Source organism: Halichoerus grypus, chromosome 4 (assembly GCF_964656455.1).
Source record: "Halichoerus grypus chromosome 4, mHalGry1.hap1.1, whole genome shotgun sequence".
NCBI classification, from domain to species: Eukaryota; Metazoa; Chordata; class Mammalia; order Carnivora; family Phocidae; genus Halichoerus; species Halichoerus grypus.
In genome coordinates, this window is record NC_135715.1 from 2551040 (window position 1) to 2570837 (window position 19798).

General features: G+C 53.9%; 1 protein-coding gene across 5 annotated transcripts; it reads right to left on the reverse strand.

The window, feature by feature from the left end:
- Nucleotides 1-19743, reverse strand: NAXD (NAD(P)HX dehydratase). Of its 5 annotated transcripts, none has more exons than XM_036077119.2 (10): nt 19604-19743; nt 15568-15718; nt 11822-11867; nt 10925-11013; nt 8776-8884; nt 2994-3044; nt 2808-2912; nt 1968-2085; nt 736-856; nt 1-288 (listed from the first exon to the last, which is right to left on the reverse strand). In XM_036077119.2, the coding sequence occupies exons 1-10, from the start codon at nt 19647-19649 to the stop codon at nt 138-140; spliced, it is 987 nt and encodes a 328-aa protein (XP_035933012.1). In that variant the 5' UTR covers nt 19650-19743; the 3' UTR covers nt 1-137. The 5 variants fall into 5 exon arrangements, with proteins under 5 accessions (XP_035933012.1, XP_035933006.1, XP_077926206.1 ...); XM_036077113.2 differs by having other exon boundaries at nt 19478-19608; XM_078070080.1 differs by lacking the exon at nt 19604-19743 and adding an exon at nt 18133-18155.
- Nucleotides 19744-19798: the final 55 nt, after the last annotated feature.

The window sequence follows — 19798 nt, forward strand, 5'->3', positions numbered from 1 at the left end:
TCCAGGTCCACATGTAGCCAAAAACCCACCCACAGACCACGCTGCTCTGCTACCCCGAGGCCTGGGACACAGCATGTGGGTTCCTGGACAAACGCAGCCTCCCCGTCCGCGTGCTGCTCGCTTCCCGGTGCCTCGGCTCAGGTTTCGAAGAGTCTGTGGAAAGCAGGCCCGACCTCGGCGATCATGTCGGTGGTGGTGGTGGAGCGGCCGTGCTTCTGGAAGGCCTGGTGGCTGCACTGCCTCGTGAGAGAGCACGCGCCCATGGCAGCCAGGAGGAGAGGGCTGGACCTGGAGGGGGATGAGCGTCAGACGGCAGCCCCACGGCCGAGCTTCATGGGGATCTGCAGCACCAGAGAGGACTACGGAAGACCTGAGAACGTGGGTTCCCGCCACCCTCACCAGATGCCCACAGGGCTCTGTTTCCACGTGTACACACGCCGGGCAGGTGCTCCCTGCCTCCCGGTGTGCCACCACCCCGTGGCCTCGCATGGCTTCACAGGTGGGGGGGGCTCCAGACCAAGGACACCGCGCCCCAGCACAGGTGGCCACCACTGTCCCACGATAGGTGTAGAAGACGGGGGCCCACGGAGCAAGAGCACCCCTGCCCTGGGATCGCTTCCGCGGGACACCGATGTTTCACGAGGCTACACGTTAAACATATGGGCAACCTGAATGGCTCACATGGTTCAAAACTCTTGGGCGGGGGGGGGGGGGGCAAGCGAAGATGTCACATACCCGTTTGTCTTCTCGGGTCCGGCGAGCAGCGCCCAGTGCACCAGGACGCCCAGGGCGCCCGACAGCAGGTCTCCCTGGCCGCCACACCTGCGGCTGCTGCCCTCCTGCGCACACTCGAGCACTGCGGGGCAAGAGGGGCACGGCCGTCGGACAAGCTCGCCTGTGCCCAGCAGTACCCAGGCGGCCCGGCTTACAGGACAGCAGGCCCAGGCCGGTCCAGAAGCACCTGGCTGTGCAGCGCACGCGGCGAGCACACCAGTCCCACTCGGGCCCGCCGGAGCAGAGGGGAGAGGCGCGCAGGTACCCGGGGTCCCCGGGCCGCAGGCCCCTGAAGCCTGGGCTGCCCACGGCCCCTCGGGGACACGCGCCATCTTCAAGGAGGTGCGTGCCCTGCGCAGACCCAGCCGGCAGCCGCTCATCCTTCTATGCCGTGTAACCAGCAGCCGCTTCGGGAAGCGCGGGGTTATATCCCCTCAATGTGTCAGAGTCTAGAGCACTTTCCAGCAACATGAACCCCAAAGGTTTCCGGGTCCCTCAGAGAGCACTCCCTCGGTGTCTCCTGTCGTCCAGGGGTGTGCGTGCGAGCAAGCCTCCCGCTCCCCGGTCAGCGGGCCTACAGCACGACAGCAATTCTGTATGACGTCCCGTCACGACGAGTGCGCTGCCTGCCTCCCGCTCAGACGACGTGAGGGGAGGGCCTGGCCGCGGGGCACGAGGGAGGCTCGGCACCTCGCGGTCACGGACACCCGCCCTAAGCTCCCCCTGCTGCCCCACTGGACAGCCGGCAGGCCTCGGGGAGAGCACGAGGCGGAAGCTGCCACGCACCCAGCACCTGCCGACCCCCCCACCCGCAGCAGTTCCCAGCTCCCTCATTTCCAGCCCTTCTTAAAGCAGAACAAGATGCATGGAATATTCTGGTAACTGCCTCTCCGGCGCTGGCAGGCGGGCCGGGGGCCCTGGAGCGCCACCTGCCGGTAGGACCGCAAGCCCGCCGCACGGCTTCCCCCAGTCGGCGACAGAACCAGCCGCCGCCCCGGACATCAACAAGGATGAACGCTCGGCGTGCTCCCCGCCCTTTGCAAAACTGAGAAGTAAAACCAAGCTCATCGGGAAGCCCCCGTGTGTGGAACATGGGTGACAGAAAGGACCGCGTGTGCCGTGACTGGTTTTCCAGGGGCTGGTGCCCAGCGCCACCACACTGAGTGACGTGCGTGAAGCCCACAGCTACCCACCCTGTTCACCGTCCGAGATCACGTCCCGCTCCCCTTTCCGGACCACGGTGACGTTCCCCAAGGCCTGGCTGAGTCTCTGCACAGCTTCTCGATCGCTGCCGTCCCCAGGGTGTCTCAGCTGCAGGGTGGGACAGCACAGACCAGGCCGTTGTCAGACACATGGAAGGAGCCCACCATCACGGGTACGTCCTGCCTGTCTACCCTGACCCTCAGACCCACGCACACGCACATACACACACACACTCTCCGCCGAGAGCCCCAGCCCCACACACGGAAAGGCACAACGCATCCACTAGGGGGAAGTAAGCCCAGAAGAGCTGGACAGCAAAGTCCTGGGGCGGATGCGCAAACACCGCTCACGTACCCTCCCCCTACCTTTGGGTCACAGTTAGGGAACCCTGCCCAAGGCTGGAGTTTCACAGGTTTGCAGAGGTGACAACTCTGAAGAATCACGCACTAACATCTACGGGACGCTTACTACGTAAGACTCGGGGGTTTACATTCATCCTCTCGTTTCGTCCTCAGACCCTACGAAGCGATGCTCTCAGGACCCACAGTTCACAGGCGAGGCAACGCAGGACAGGGACGGAGTGCTCCGCCCAGAGCCCAGCCCCCCGCCTCTCCCCCCGCCAGAGATGGACGAGGGAGAAGATCCCCGTCATTCCATGCACCACCGAGAAAGAAGAGCACTGTTAGCATGTGGGAAACATGCATCTCCTCGCTGGCCATCTGCAAGTCCGCCTCTGCAGGGACAGCTGGGGAAGAAGCAGAGCCATCTCTCACCCCTCCTCAGGATGGGGAGGGCTTACGCCCCATCTTTTGGGCCGTCAGCAAACTCACCACAGCTTCAGAGAGTCTGTTGAATTCCACGTGGTTGGGAGTGAGAACGGCCTTCCGGTAGCCCTGGAGGAGGGCTGGGTGCCGAGCGATCAGCCACAGCCCGTCCTACAGACAAGGACAGGTACATAGAGCACAGCCTCAGGGGCCTGGCTGGGAGAAGGGGCAGGAGAGGAGGGTCACACTCACTGCATCGATGACGACGGGGATGTCCCTGGCCTTGGCTGCTTCTAAAATGCCCTGCAAGGAAAGAAAGATATGCTGAGCAACAAGGCCATCACCCCTCAGTGGAATTAAAAGAAGTCCAAGCAAGCAGTACCCTGATGAACTGCAACACCAGGTCATCAGCAAACACACAGGAAATGATAAATGCATGCAAGAAGCAGAAAAAGACCCAAATGAACAGACAGCAGCCCCCCTGTAAGGCAGGGGCCCTGGGAACTCTGGAAAGAGGAGTCCATGGGAAGCCCAGTACACAGCGCTGGGCCAGGCGAGCCCATGGAGGCTGACCCCAAGCTAGAGGCTCCAAGGGTCCCACCAACATTAATCCTCAGGGTTCCCAGATGGAAGATCTGAAGTCGGCAGAATTCCTCCAAATCACGAGTTTTTATGCATTCTTTCTAACACTGTTTTAAAATAAGTGACAATAATAAAAGTGAATCACCTCTCTGAAAAAGTTGTACTAAAGTCTGAGGTTTTTTGCCAAATTATATATCTATCTACGATCAACGTGCATACGGTTGCTTATTATGAACCAGTATTTTACAAGATGACACGTTGCAATAGCATGTAACAACCATCTCCCCCCGAAACACACACTTGAGAGTAGAAAACATCGAGGACGGTGAAGCAAGAACCCCACTCCAGGATGCCTGTGTCCTTACAAGAGGAGGAGACCAGCTCACAGACAACATGGAGACAACCGGATGGGGACACAGTGGGCAGGCAGCCGGCCATCTACCAGCCAAGGACACAGGCCTCAGGAAAAAACCAAACCTGCTGACACTTTGCTCGTGGACATCCTCCAGGACTGGAAGAAAACAGACGTCTGCGGTTTAAGCCCCCGCCTGCGGTGTTCTGCCGAGGCGGCCCCAGCAGACAGAGACAGACGTCCTCCATCATTTCCAGTGCCCACCCCCCCGCCGACACCATGGACTCCCTAGGAAGTGCCTTCTGGCCCCAAGAGGAAAAGCCAAGGAACCAGCAAATAAATCCTGGACAAGGGAAGGCTGCTCTAATGGCCCTGAGTCCTCATCTTAAAGAAGTGTTGGCCTCTTTGTGAGACAGCTTCTGACTGAGGCTCCAAGTGAGACGAGTCCACAGACAGCGACCGAGTGTCTAGGACATCACCAGGTCACAGTTCCGGAACCCAGCGAAGCTGCTGGGACTGAAGGACATGGACTCACAGTCCAAAAGACTCAGAGTTGTGTGAACTTGAATAAAGTCACTTTACTTCTCTGAAACTCCATTTTCTGGTCTATAAAATGAGGGTAATGTCTCAAATACTTTTTTTTTTTTTTGAAGATTTTAATTGTCAGAGACAGCGCGCGCGCTCGTGAGCACTTAAGCAGGGGGAGCGGGAGAGGGAGAAGCAGGCTCCTCACCGAGCAGGGAGCCCGACGTGGGGCTCGATCCCAGCACCTGGGATCATGACCTGAGCCGAAGGCAGAGGCTTAACCGACTGAGCCACCCAGGCGCCCCTCATATAATACTTTGAAGTTTGTATGCGGATGAGAAATACCAACTCTAAAGAGGTACCCAGTTCTTGGCAAGGGAGCTGGCGGGCCACAAATGGCGGCTGCGGGGGAGGCCACCTGTCGCCATCACCACCGCCAATCTCACCTACGGGATGGACAGCAAAGGAGGGAAGGAGCCGCACCCCCACAGGTCAGAAGAGGCTGGGTGCCAGCCGAGCAGTGGCCCCGTGTGTCCGGCAGTAAGTCCAGCTACAGTCAATCGGGGGGTGCTCCCGCGTGGGAGGTGGCGCCCGGGGGGGGACCCCGGAGCAGAGGCCCGGCAAGGGCAGCCCTGTAGGGGAGAGGGGGCTGCTGTAGCCACCACCACCTGGCCATACAGCTCCTAGACATTTATCCTGAAGGACACACCCAAAAGAGATGGACAAATATAGGTGCAGATATGTTTGAGACATCACTACCATGTTAAGAAAAAGCTGTAAACCACCTAACTGCACTAGTTAAATACGGTATATGGTGACATAGCTGTTAAAAACACTGAGGACCAGGTACACAATCTGTCCGGGAAAAGCCTCCAGGACTTATTACACAGGAGCAAGCTACAAAGGAGCATAAAGGGCATGAAGGGAGTTAGTCAAGAGCCCACATACCAGATCCAGAAACTGCAGGTCAAAACCAGCGTGTAACGTGGAGGACTGAGCACCGCCAGCAGAAGCCCTCCCCCCAGCTCATCTACACGTCCAGCATGTTCCCCGGCAGAATCCCCGCTGCCTCTTCCGGCCCTAAAACTCCTGTGGGCATCACAGGACCCCCAGCAGCCCAAATACTCCGGACGCGAACAATGCTGGTGGGATCACACAGCCGCTGCCATCAGGACCGGGTGTCGCCACACAGGGACAGCCATACACATCCATGAACAGGGACGAGAGCCCCGAAATACACCACTGCCTTTCTGTCCAGACTTTCAACAAGGCTGCCCAGACACGAGCGGAGTGCTGCTGGAACGGAATATCCACTCCGTACACCAGACATGAAAATTTACTCAAAACAGACCACAGATCTACATATAAGAGCTAAAACAAAGCTCTCAAAAGACAAGACAGGACTTGATCAGAATTAAAAATTCATGCTTAAAAAAAAAAAAAGTGCAGCAAACAGGAGTTCCTCCAAATGTGAAGCGGGGTTATCACCAAAGTCCGTACACGAAGATTCGGAGCGGAACTGCTCGCAAGAGCCCAGAGCGGAAGCCACCCAATCGTCCGTCAGGTGATGGGTAACCGAACCGCGCTCCACCCGCACAAGGGAACACCCAACAGCAAGGGGAGGAGCGGAGCACTGACCCACCCCGCGCACGCGAGCCCCGAGATGCTGCCGAGTGGACACAGCTGGTCACGAGTACCGCGTCCTGTAAGACCGCGTCGCCCTGAAAGGTCAGGAGTCGGCAAATCCACAGACCGCAGGTGGAGGAGTGGATGCCAGGCTCTGGGGTTTGAGAGGAAAAGGGAGCAGTTGCTGATAGATGTGGGGTTTCTTTTTGGGATGATGAGAATGTTCTAAAACTGATCATGGTAGTGGCTGGACAACTGTGAATGTACTCAAACCACGGAATTGGGGGCGCCTGGGTGGCTCAGTCGTTAAGCGTCTGCCTTCGGCTCAGGTCATGATTCCAGGGTCCTGGGATCAAGCCCTGCATTGGGATCCCTGCTCCACGGGAAACCTGCTTCTCCCTCTCCCTCTGCCCCTGCTTGTGTTCCGTCTCTCACTGTGTCTGTCAAATAAATAAAATCTTTAAAGAAAAAAAAAAAGAAAAAAACACCACAGAATTGGACGCTTTAAATGTGTGAATTGTGTGGCTGTAAAAACTCTGAAACTGAAATTAAGAACTCAGCAACTTACAACATGGCCACTTCAGGGGTGTAATTTAATTTCTCCAATTTAATTTCCTCATCAGAAAAAGGATAATGGGGCGCCTGGGCGGCTGAGTCGTTAAGCGTCTGCCTTCGGCTCAGGTCATGATCCCAGGGTCCTGGGAACGAGCCCCGCATTGGGCTCCCTGCTCAGCGGGAAGCCTGCTTCTCTCTCTAGGCCCACTGCCCCTGCTTGTGCTCTGAAGTAAAATCTTTAAAAAAAAAAATGAGGATAAGGAGAGAAATCTATCTAATAAGGCTGTTTTCAGGATTGCACCAGGTAATGCATTTGTTCAGGAAACATCTAAGTGTCTGCTATGCAGGAGGCAGCGAGCGGGAAGCAGACGGCATCCGGGCTCCTTCCTTTGTAAAACGGGGAGAACAGCAGCACCAACAGGAGGGCTTGGTGGGAACGGAGTGTAGCAACAGAAAGCACACGGAAAACGCACCCAATGTGAGTACAAGTCACAGGCTGTACCGAGCGCAATAACCCAGCAGAACATGAGAAGGAAAACAAGGCGAGCGGATGAGGAAGGTGCACAGCCCGTCTCGGGTCCTCCGGCCTGGGCTGGGTGTGGCCCTTGCACGCGTATTTGTCCCAAGGGAGAAAAATAGTTATGAGGAATTCTGGTAAAATCCAAGCACGTTTTCCCACTCATCTAAACCGTTGTGTCAAAAATAAGTTCATTTCTCATCACTGATCTTAAGTTTTCTCTGCACATGAAATCCTCTGCTGAGGAATGAAGCAGCCCACACTCGGGGAGCCCAGGGAGACGTGGGTGAGGGTGAGGCGTCCATGCCCGGTGTGGCAGCTGCTCGGAGGTGGGCACGCCCAGGGGTCAGGTGGACGGCACAGAAAGCCACGCTGCCACGGCAGGGCAGGCTCGGGGCCTGCAGCTCACCATGGAAGCGAGAGGGCGTCTCGGTTTGCGGTTCTGTTCCAGAGACACCCTGACAAGTGGCTTCCTGATGCAAATCGCCGTCAGACCATGCGGAGTCCGCTCGAGCTGCCGTGACAAATGCCACAGGCTGGGTGGCTTGGAAAAACAAGGAATGCACTGCTCACAGTTCTGGAAGCTACAAGTCCAAGATGGGGTGCCGGGGGAGGGTCTCCTACAGGTCACAGACCACTCACTGTGTCCTCACCTGGTGGAAGGGGAAGGGAGCTCTGGGGGCCCCTTTTTAAGGGCATGAGTCCCATTCAGGAGGCTGCTCCACCCTCACGACCCAACCACCCCCCTCCAAGGCCTCACTTCCTGACACTTCACCTTGGGGGTGAGGCTTCCAACACGTGGATCTGGGGGGACATGCGTTCAGGCCGCAGCGTGGTCACCGACAGCCTACGCGAACAGCTCTCCTGAGGAAGCAGCAGCCGAACCCCGAGGCTGCTCCCACAGAAGTCAGACGCATCTACACCAACAGCATGTGGGTGTCTCCCAAGTACGTAAGCGAGAAACAGCAGCATGATGTGAGAATCGGGGACAACGAGCACGAGAGAAGGACAACGAGGCCAGAGAACGTCGTGAGCTGCACTCTGTCGTGACCAAGTGGGGCCAGAGGTTAACGGACAAGTCACAAAGGTCACGAAGCCCATCATGCCGACGGTCCTCCCCACCCTGGCAGGCGCCCTCATTGGCCTCTCTTCCCAGAGACAAACCACCGGGAGAGGCCATCACAGCCCCGCCAGCCGCGCAGGGCCGCCACATCCGGACACAGTGCACGGCAGACCCGTCTACACACGGGCTTCCCCACTCGGATCTGCCCCTCACCTCACGCGAACCAAAGGCTCTTGCGCCCCGCAGTTAGGGTTTACTCCCACTTCTCGGCAAGTGGTCGAGATCGACGACGCTGCCTGCATGTGACGTGCCCCACGCTGGCTCCAGGCGGCTCCGACCCAGGGCCAGACTGTGCCGCGTGTCACCGAGGGCCACTGCTCGACTGTCCGGGACTGGCTCTCCGATTACTTGTCCCAAATGAACTGCTGGTTCGTTCGGCACCCCTGTTCGTTCGGCTCTTTGTGAGAGGGCTGAGTGGCTGTCCCTACCCCCCAGGCGCCCATCACCACGCTTCTCATTGCAGAGGGGAGACCCCCGAGCCCCGGGCGGTCCCAGGGAACGCCGCCCCCCCCCCCGCCCGCTGCAGTATGACAAGCTGAGGCCGAGAGCAGGAGACTCCTTCTGTCCGGTCTGGTCTGTTTTAGGGTCATTCTTCTCTCTGCCTAGTGCCTCCTCTCTCCCCCAAACCATCCTAATTTTTCCATCAGGGGGCTCCGAAACACTGAACAACACAAACTCCAAGAAAACACTTCTCTTCTGACTCCACGAGCTGAGTCTATGAGGAGAGGCATGTTCAATAATTCTCTACATTTACCTTAACGTTTTCAAGAAGAGTATCATCTCGCCCTAGGCCAGGTCCCACGACCAGGGCGTGCAGCCGGGGCAGCCACTCCTCCACGTGGTGAACGGCGCCGGGGCTGTCGCTGCATGGAGAAAGTGAGGCCGGAGCAGCTCAGTCTGATTTGCACTCACTGGCTAGGGAGCCTGCACGTTTTTCTGGATTTCCCCAGGTCCTTCTCCTGTTGCAGGACCCGGGCCAGGACCCCAGCCTGCATCTAGCCATACCTCCCCCGTCAACTCCGTCGGGCTCATCCTTTCACAGCCCAGGTAGAAATCTAGCTTTCAGCATCTAAACAAAGCTACAATGAGACATTCTGGCTACTTTCAAAATGGTCTTCACCCTCTAGAATGAACCAGTTTGTTTCCATCACACAGGGGTACTTTATGCACTCAAAGGGGCACCTGGGAACCCTGTCACTGAGAATAGGACCTGAAAGCTGTACGGGATTGTGTCATTTCACCACACCACCTTCCCACCCATCTCGCTCCTCACTCTTAGAACCCACTTTGTAAGGCTTTGCCCCCAACAAGCCCACCATGAGATCCAAGCACCTGTGCTTAGTCTCCGTGTCTGACGGACTGCAGGGACACAGGCCCTTCCAGAAGAGTGCCAACGGTTCTCCAGAATACCCCTCCTCCCCCGTTCCTGCCCACGCTGTGCTCCCAGCTGTGGGGCACTGGGCTGTCCCTGCTGACATGCACCCCTGCGTAGCCTCATCCTCGTCTCCTGGCTTTAAACACCTCCCACGTTAATACCCCCAGATCTACGCCTTCCCTGACCACCCCACTCTTGTCCGACACGTCACAGCAATGCTGCTTGGATGTCCAACAGGCAAGTGAAAACACATCCAAAAGTCAGCTCCTGATGGTCACCCCCACCAAACCTGCTCCCCCAGGTTCCCCACCTTGTCAAGTGACAACTAGCTTGGATCAAACCCAGAGTGGCCTCCATGACTCTCCTCTTTTCCTTCTACCCCATATCCCACCTGCCAGCAGATCCTGGGGCTGCACTTTCAAATGAACCTAGAATGTGACCCTCTCTCCTACTTCTACTCACTAGGACCCTGACAACTCCCTTCTCATGCAACCCCTGCTCCCACCCTGGGCCCCAAAAGCTCATTCTCCACAGCAGCCAGCTAAGTCTTTAAAATGTACACTGGATCCGTTCCTCCCCGGCTCAAGGGCTCTAGCACATCCCTTCTCCCTCTTCCTCATTTACGTGAAAGCCGAAACCCCTAGGATGACCCCCATGACCTACCTGCACAGCTTGGCCCTGAACCTCTTGGGTCACCCACCCTATCCTGAGTCCCCAGTGCTCCCCAAAACTCCTTGGCTTGAACTGCGGCGCCAGCCCTTCCCCGGGTCTGCAGGTCCCTACCTTAGCGCCACTCTCTGGGCCCCTGCCCACCATCACCCTAGTGAAAACTGCACACGTGGCACGCATGCTGCCACGCGGCTGGCACTCCCGGTCTCCTGCCCTGCCCCTCTGCGTGGCCCTCGTCACCCTCTGACACCCCACTCTCTCGCTTGTCCGTCTCCGGAGCTGTGCCGCCCGACACGGCAGACAGCAGCCACACGTGGCGATGTAAGTTTAATTCAGCTTCTGAGTCCCACCGGCCACGTCTCAGGTGCTCAGCAGCCACGGATCTGGACAGCACCGAGAACGCGTTCACCACCGCAGAAAGCTCTAGGACACAGGGCTGCCCCAGAGAGGGGGCCGCACGGGAGCAGGTGTTCTGCCTGCTTGGCTCAATGCCGTCCCCGTGGAAGCCAGTGGAAGCACCTGCTGAACGAGGGAACAGCCCGTGCCTGCTCGACAGGCCCCTCGTTACCGCCGTGGGCAGCACAGCTGCAGCAAGGCCGGGACCGAAGCTTCAGCCATTTCTGACGGACCGCGGGGCAGCCTGGGGGCCCAGCGCCCTGGGGGCCCACACCTCTCCCATGCCGTACACGCACGGCCGCTTGTCTTCTGGCCAGCGGGCTCCTTACAGCCTCCTTCTGACAGCACCCGCCCACCACCTCCTAGTACAGCAGCCGCTCCACGGAGGGACTCCGAGCCCACAAGAAGGCCCCGTGCCGAGGAGCCCGGCTGCGAGCAAAGCACCCCAAGCGGCCCCACTCACAGAACTGGGTGAACGATCAGCTCCGGGCTGTACGACTTGACCACGGGCGCGGCCTCCCGGGTGCAGAACACGTGGGAAAGATCTGCGCCCTGAGAAATGAGCACAACAGGCGGACTCAGAGCAGGGCCCGCTCAATGGACGCGGAGGTGGCCTCAGCACCAGCCCCTCACCGGGGCCCTTGAACTGTAGCGAGGTGGCTCAGAGGAGGATGGACGCAAGGAAAGGGCTGGAAAGAAAGCAGACTTCTGCTGCCACCCAAGGCAGGTCAACCCAGACCAGCTCTGGCTGCATCACCCCGAGGGCCAGGGGGAGCGTGTTTCACATTAACTGTGCCAACTGGGCCATTAGGACTTGATCGAGGCCTGGGAAATCGCCAAGGCGTGAAGACGCCAACTGCTTAAGTGAGGACTAAAGCGGCACTCTAGGATCGTGGTGGTGAAGGACAGTTCTAATTAAACTTCAGTTAGGGGCGCCTGGGTGGCTCAGTCGGCGAAGCATCTGCCTTCAGCTCAGGTCAGGATCCCAGGGTCCTGGGATCGAGCCCCGCATCGGGATCCCTGCTCGGCGGGAAGCCTGCTTCTCCCTCTGCTTGCCACTCCCCCTTCTCGTGATCTCTCCCTAATAAATAAAATCTTAAAAAAAAAAAAATCCAGTTCTGTTGTCACTGCACAAGGTCAGGATAGATTTAAAGGTGTTTCTCTTACCCATAATTACCCCGGGTCCTAGGATCGAGCCCCTCATCGGGCTCCCTGCTCAGCGGGGAGTCCGCTTCTCCCTCTACCCCTCCCCACTGCTCGTGGTCTCTCACATGCTCGCTCTCTCAAATAAATAAAATCTTTAAAAAATAAGGAAAGAATCCAACTGTTGACTAGACAGAGAAGCTGTAAATAGACCTACCACTTTGAGAGCTGAGATGGCAGCGAAGTAGGGCGCTCCAGTGTACCTAAAAAGGAAGATAGGGACAGTCAACATCCTCTGAGGAGGCCAGCACACCAGGGTTATCAGTGGGTCATAAAGACAGGAATCACCGAGCCCAGGGCCTAGCACCTCGCAGCATGGAGCCCAACGAGGCCTGAGCTCCCGACCCGAGCTGAGATCGAGAGTTCGCCGCTCAGCCGACGAAGGCACCAGGCAGCCGTCACGGAAGACCTTCGTACCACGTCAGGACCGCTGGCTTCTCTGCAGCGCTGTGTTCAAACCGGAGGCTTGCAGAGGCCGTGGGAGCGCAGTGACGGCGCGGAGAACAGCGGCACACAGCGAGGCGCCGGGACTCACACCCCTCCCCCGGCGTCCGTCCCACCATTCCCGAACGCCTGGATTTTTAACATTGCCTCCAGCACAGAAGGGGGGGGGCAATTAGCAATGGGCAACAACACTGAAGATGTCTGCACTCCGCTCCAGTATCAATTCTGGGAATCGATCCCTTGGAAATAACCAGATGCACATATAAGTAGAAAAACGTACAGGGATGTCTACAGTCATATTGTTTAGTTGGGAAAAAGAACAGAGGTGACCGATCGCCTAACAGGGATTGGTTAATAAGTTACAGCCATCTTTACAATGAATACCACGCATCCACTTACCAAGAATCGGTCTCTAGGAACCAACATGGAATGACTGATACCCAGGACATCGCATTAAATGAAAAGGAGGTCACACTGCCAAACAGCAAGCATACATAATGCAAAGCCCTGACACTTGTTCTCTCCGTTTTGTAATACAAGTACCTGATGTGAGCTTTGACTGCAAAAGCAGCCACTTCAAACACCGCTATCTCAAACGCTTCAGCAACCCAGGACTAGGGAGTAAGCCAGGCCACCCCCACCCCCTTGAGGCTAGTTTGTTTTAAAGATCTTGGTTGATTTCAGGGCACCTGGGTGGCTCAGTTGGTTAAGCGACTGCCTTCGGCTCAGGTCATGATCCCCGGGTCCTGGGATCGAGTCCCACATCAGGCTCCCTCTGCTCTGCGGGGAGCCTGCTTCTCCCTCTGCCTCTGCCTGCCACTCCCCCTGCTTGTGCTCTCTGTCAAATAAATAAAAATCTTTAAAAAAAAAAAAAAAACTTGGTTGATTTCAGTAACTATTTGGGCCACTTGTAGTCTCTCTTCCGGTGCTTTAAATTCCCACATTCATGCTTTAAATTCACCAATAAGGAGTGAACTCTTGAGACCCTAGGTGCCCACCCTCACCCCCAATAAAAGGAGAACCCAAGCCCACATGATCTGTCCACCCACAACCTCGTTGTGTGGCCCCAGTGCTATGTCATTTCCAGATCTTGTAAGTAACACACCTTTATTTTTTCAAAGTTTCCTGATAGTTGTTGCTAAAGGGCATCTTGTGATCATAAGAACCACGGAGGCAGCTCAAACTACAACACTGGTTATTGGCAGGCTAAGACTGGCACAAAACAGCGACAGCATGGTCCCAGTTTTGTAAAAAAAATAGTTACATACACAGAAAAGTCTGGAAGGCTAATAATGTGCCCATGCTGTATTATTATATGGGGTACTATGAGGCTTTTACTTCACACATTTCTGCAGTGTTTGAATTTTTACAACAAGCAGATAATACCTTTATAATCAGAGTAAAGATGATCCTACTTTAAAGGTTAGTTCCTAAAGCTAATGGACATATTTTAAGTTAGATAATTACTCCCTAGCATGCTACACTACCAGACTTATCTGAAAAGAAAGCCTGATGGCCAGTTCTTCCCATGTAAATGTCCCAAAATATAAGGCAGGAGACAGAGGGGATGTGAGGACTAAAACCCCTGACTCCCTCAACTCTCTCAAGGGATCAAGGGCCCAAGGGCCTGGTAGAGGCCACCGCACTGCTGGCCTCCATCCAAGATGCTGGAAGAGGGCTGTCCTTTTTTTTTTTTTTTTTTTTTAGGAGGGCTGTCCTTTAACTGGGGACCCGAAGGAAGAGAAGCAGCTAAGAGCTAATGATCCAAGAATACAAAATGCAGTAGGAGAAAAAAACAGATGAGAAAGGAGAGCCAGTAACAGAGGCACATTTCCCTCATCCAAAGGGACCATGTCTACAGACAGAAAGGGTTCACCAAGTCCCAAGTAAGATTAGCGAAGATAAGACACACCCGGACACATCCAGAGGAAACCAGAATTCTAAAGAAAAAGAAAATCTTATAAACATCCAAGCAAGAACAAGTTACTTATAAATTAAAGCAAACTTCTTTTTTGTGGTGCAAAACACAGGCTAGAAGACAATGCAATCACATGATAGTTTAGCAAAGAAAATCATGCTACCTGAGAATCCCCAGCTCAGCCAAGGCACAACACAGCCCACCCACCACAGAAGACACAGCGGGTATGCAAGTCCTCCACAGGGTCCCCTGCGAACTCTGTCAAAGAAAATGCCTGAAAAGGGGCGCCTGGGTGGCTCAGTCGTTGAGCGTCTGCCTTCAGCTCAGGTCATGGTCCCAGGGTCCTGGGATCGAGCCCCGCATCGGGCTCCCTGCTCCGCGGGAAGCCTGCTTCTCCCTCTCCCACTCCCCCTGCTTGTGTTCCCTCTCTCACTGTCTCTCTCTCTCTGTCAAATAAATTAAATAAATAAAATCTTTAAAAAAAAAAAAAAAAAAGGAAAAGAAAATGCCAGAAGAGGCCAAGGACTCCCACCCAAGTGCCGACGCTCAGCCAGGCAGGAACCAGGCAGCGGCATACAGACTTGCGTGTAGTCCTCGGGGCTGCGCTAGGAATTCCCTAGGAGTTCTGAGGTCAGTGTTAACGCTCTCCTGAGTGGCATCTGTAATTCATCATGGTAGTCAGAAAAAGCAAGCCCTAGTTAAATTTGAAAGCATAACAGTATTTCCAGATTAATAAAAGGAAAAACCTAGCAAAAATAAGGAAAAAATGGAAACACAACAAAAAATGAAGAGAAAACATAAGAAGTCTTAGAAAGTACACCAGGCAGACTGAATGTGAACAGGTTGATTTGCCTTATTAAAAAGAGCAGTTACTGTCACCTGGGGTTAAGAAACAAATCAAGCTGTGTATTATTTATAACACACCTAACTATGTGATAAACCGCTGAAAACACACAGCCAGGCAGAGACAGCACGTCAACATGAACAGAGAATAAGCAGTAGCTGAAACGGTAACCAAGGTTGAATTTAAGTCAAAGGCAAAGGTATCATTTATAAACAAGGACAGATTATAAAATTTTATGTGCAAACAACACGGCAGCAAAATCCATAGAACTAGAAAACAAGCCTTGAAAAAAGGCTAGAATCTGTCAAATTTCCTTAATGACTTCCAAGAACATCTTCAAATTGACAAAGTAAACCAAACACATGCTGGTTTTCTCCTGATCACAAAGTAACGCATGTTTATGGTATGTAGCCGGGTCAATACAGCAAAGTATAAAACAGGAAAAAACAGTCCCAGCCCCCCGCCCTGGGGGGAGTCTCCACACTGCGCACCAGCGAAGAGCTCACTCGGGGCCCTTACTGTTTTCTCCTATTCACAAAGTTCATCACTGAAAAATCCCGGGTGTCGAAACATCAGACTACACTGAGAAATTACTGGGGTCCAACCAGACAGACAGACAGACGACTGACTGATAAGCAGGGAGAGCCAGACAACAGAGACTGACTGCTTAAACACTAACATTTTCCAAGTCACTTACTCCTGGCAGCCTCCAACGACGCCTATTCGTCCATCTTGGCCTTTGTGCTTCTTGGAAGTTTGAGGAGGTATAATATTTCTCACCAGCTGCAAAGTATTCTCCATATCCTTTATCGAATGTGCTTTATGCAGTGAAAATGCTCCTTGTAAAACTGAAAAACAGGAAAACGGAATCATTTAGAAAAATATCTATTAGCATACATAAAAAAAGAGACTAAAACAAGATAGCCTATTAACCAAAACACTTCCCAAAGTTGACTTAACATGGAAGCTACAGATTTTTATCCCATGGTTTCCTTATTTTATTTCTGTAAGCAAATGATGCTTAGAAATTACAACACAACACTAACACTAGCTGGACATATCAAGTTTGTTTCTGAAACGTCTCAGACATTTCCAAAGTCTAGTTAACCTTTCAGAGAATGTTTTTAATGCATTACCACTTAATAAACTACTCAAATTCTAGTTCAATCTTCCATTAAGTTTATCAGGTCTCTTCTCTCAAACTGGAAAAGCAACCTCCCATATTCATACTCCCAACCTTCCAGTCATGTTTCTGACACTCAATCAGATACTAATTAAATAACCTAGAAATGGCCTTCTAAGTAGAGAACATAGCTTACACTGGGTTCAAAGCGGCATTTTAAAATAAGATGAAAAAATAAATAAAATAAGATGATTTTGAATTGTCTCTAAATAGCTAGATTTTAATTGCCTTTCTAGAAAAACTTCCCTCATTACATTTGCCTTGATATTTAACCCAGCTCAGCTGTGAGAGAAATGCCATGTTCTATAACATGTTGTGTATTCAAGGTTTGAATAGATACTAAAGCACATGTTTTCTCTAGAATTAAAGGGTCTTTGCAAATATACACAATACTCACACAAGGCACCCAACATTCATTTCCTTCCAGTTATCTTAGCAGCAGAGAAAAACCAGGCAGGTGTCACAGTTCCAATGAAGACCAAAAGCTGCCCCAGCTCCATAAGGTAAACAGCTTTATCTTTAAAAACACTCTTACAATTTTGCTTTTTATTCAACGATTTTATTCAAGTAATTTTCTTTAATGAGTAGCTGTAATTGCCTCCTCAGCTGATGTGCCAGGTGCTGAGACCCCCACATGTGAGAATATTAATTACTGTCAACCCAACACTTTTCACCTGTTCCCAAACCAACACAAGACTAAAACTCAAAACAGAATCACTGTAAATCTTTGGCCAGGAAAAGGCCCAACTGGGCTTCCTCAGCCTTGGCGACAGCCGGCTGATCCCTCTGCTTCCAAAGTCTGGTGCCAAGTCTACCGTCCTGCCCCAGAGGCACCGAGCTACCAGAGCATCCCAACTCTCTCCTCCTCCACCGAGTTCACTCCACCTCCCCAGTTCTGTGCATGCCCCCTCCCAGACCGCCGTCTCCTCCTCGCACCCATCACCGTGCACTCCCCGTAAGCTGCAGGAAGGGTACTAGGGCTGCTGCCATCAGATCCGGTGACACATCGCTGACTGCTGAAGAGCATCTCCACAGTCACGGAAACTTTAACACGTCCAGCTTAACAACATGATCCGTCAATACGAGAATATCAAAGAACGGCCGTGCCTTCAAATTCCTCACATCATGAAATACAGTTGCTTTTTAAAGTCTAGAAACTGGGGGCGCCTGAGTGGCTCACACGGTTAGGCGTCTGCCTTCGGCTCGGCTCGTGATCTCAGGGTCCTGGGATCGAGCCCCACGTCTGGCTCCTGGCTCAGTGGGGAGCCTGCTTCTCCCTCTGCCTCTCCCCCTGCTCGTGCTCTCTATCTCTGTGTCTCGAATGAATAAATAAAATCTTAAAAAAAAAAAAAGTCTAGAAACTGTAAAAGTGGAGTCCAAACGTAACCAATCACGCAAGGGGTGTTCTGGGTTCCTTACAATGTTGTGGGTTCATCAGGTTCCAGGACCTTCTATTCAGCACTTCGTCACACACAGAGTATCCCTAAGACCGCGACCTTTGCCGACACAGCATGAGGCTCCCACCTCTGGCTTCAGGACAGCTGTTTCCCCACCCTCCACCACCTCGGAGTCTGGCACAGACCAACACACTCCATACATGTTTGATAAATTAAAAGCATCTTGGTTTATTCTCATTAGCGGCCGGTGTATCCTTTCACAGATAAGGGAACTAGAGCCCAGAGACACAGGCCTGGGAAGATGCCTGGGGTAGTAATGGATAAGCCAGACCAGAAGACACCGTTTTACCAAAATGCTGCCATTTTACAGCAAATCATTTTTCCTTAACCAAATAGTCACCACACCAACCAAAAGACAAGACGACAACGATCAAATCCTTCTCAGTTGCCCCTAATAACCATTTGGGAGGGGAGAATAAAATCACTTGAGAAGTACACCATTTTCACTGTTTAGCCAGCAGTGTATGGACGCGAAGTGAATCCACTGCTCACCAGACTCTGTCCCACCCACCTGAGAGGAACGCCTTCTGTTAGCAGAGGGCCAAATGAAGGTCAGTTACCTCCCCCCACACTTCAGTTACTCAGTTTCAGCTGGCTTACTGGCAGGCATCATTGGACTTACCCACAGAAATATTTAAATATAAACATCAATGTTCTCAAGGATAAAAACGGCTTGACAAGAGGCGATTTAAAATTTATCCCATTACGTAACTTTATTTCCAGGGCGATTCTGAGTCTGGAAGAACAGGTCAAACCCGTCTGATTTTTGTTTGTTTTATGGAAGTGGCGGAGGGAGCTTGAGATGTAAACGGATTTCTTCGGCCTGGGCTGTTTTCTAGAATCACCACCTACAGCGCTCTGGGATAACACTGTGTCTTTGTGCCACACGGTGCTCCAAACCAAAGGGAACCAGAGCTAATCTGGAGCAGCTGACAGCAATCCTTACAGTAACCCACAGGCCCTAAAGCCAGGATGGGAAGCCAGTGCTCTAGAACTCCACCTGTTTTGGGGTAAAAGTTCAGCAAATCAGCCTAACAATAAAACCCTGAACAAATGCCAAGAGAAATACAGCTAGCTAATCACAGTGTGCAAATTTAAGACAAACGGCTACCAATAAAAAGTCTGGACAAACTGTGACCGGAAGCCCCTCGGCTGCCCGTGTGAGTAAGGGAGGTGCAGAAGCTAAGAGACCCCTCAATGCCTCTCAAAGCAACTGGCACCTGAAGCTAAGGTAATGCTGTGTGTCAACTATACAATTAAAAAAAAAAAAGGCAACTGGAACTATCGTGCGGAAAACCAAAAAGCCAAAACTCCCTAACAACTGTTCTCTGCTCTGCACCACTATATATACGTACGTAGCAAAATCTTCTTACTATCATAGCAAACGTGAATTTTACCAGTTCAGCTCGTTACTGGCTGGGGAACCGCGGGTGGCGTAATTTTCGTATTCTCTCAGGGCCTGTGACCGTCCACACAAAGGTGGGTCAACAATCTCTCCACCGCGTGTGAGGAAGGGGATAATACAATCCACACGAGTCCACACGTTCCCTAACGGCCTAAAACACACTCCTGTATTTCACGTAAATAATCATCCACCCGGCGAACAGGACGAGGAGAACACCTTACGACGGGTACGGGACTCCGATCAGGACAGCCCTGTTCCTTGCACGCCTCCATTCTTTCTACACCACCCGTCCCGTTTAATAGCCAAGGCCGCGGCGGGGTCCTCGGGGGGCGCTCGGGTGAGCCCAGGCGCGCCCCGGCCCCTTGCCCCGCGGTACCGGCGCTTCCAGCCACCCCCCACGAGGAGGCTGCTGTGCTGCGCACCGCACGCGAAGCCCTCCTCGGCCCGGCCGCCCGGCCCCGCGGCCGCACGAAGGCCGTACAACTCCTCGCGGCCCCCGGGCTCCCCGCGCGAGCGACCCTCGGCGGCGCCCCCCGTCCCGACGAGCGCCGCGGCCGGGTACCTGCGTCCAGCGGCAGCTCGTAGAGCACGAGCGCGGCCGAGAGCAGCGCGACAGCGGCCGCACCCGCGAGCACGGCCCCGGCCCCCGCCAGAGGGGCCATGCCCGCAAGGCCCGGATCGCTCTTACCTCGGCGGCCGGTCCTGGCAGCCGCCCAAACGGGACCTACGGCCATCGGCAGACTTCCGGGCTCCCGGCCGCCCCCGCGCCGCCGCCGGAACCAGAGCTCGCGGCGGACTTCCGGCTCCCGAAGGCCCACGCGCGGTCGCCGGAAGCCGACCCGCAAAATCTGGCCTCGCCCCACCCACAGACTGGCCTCCGTCA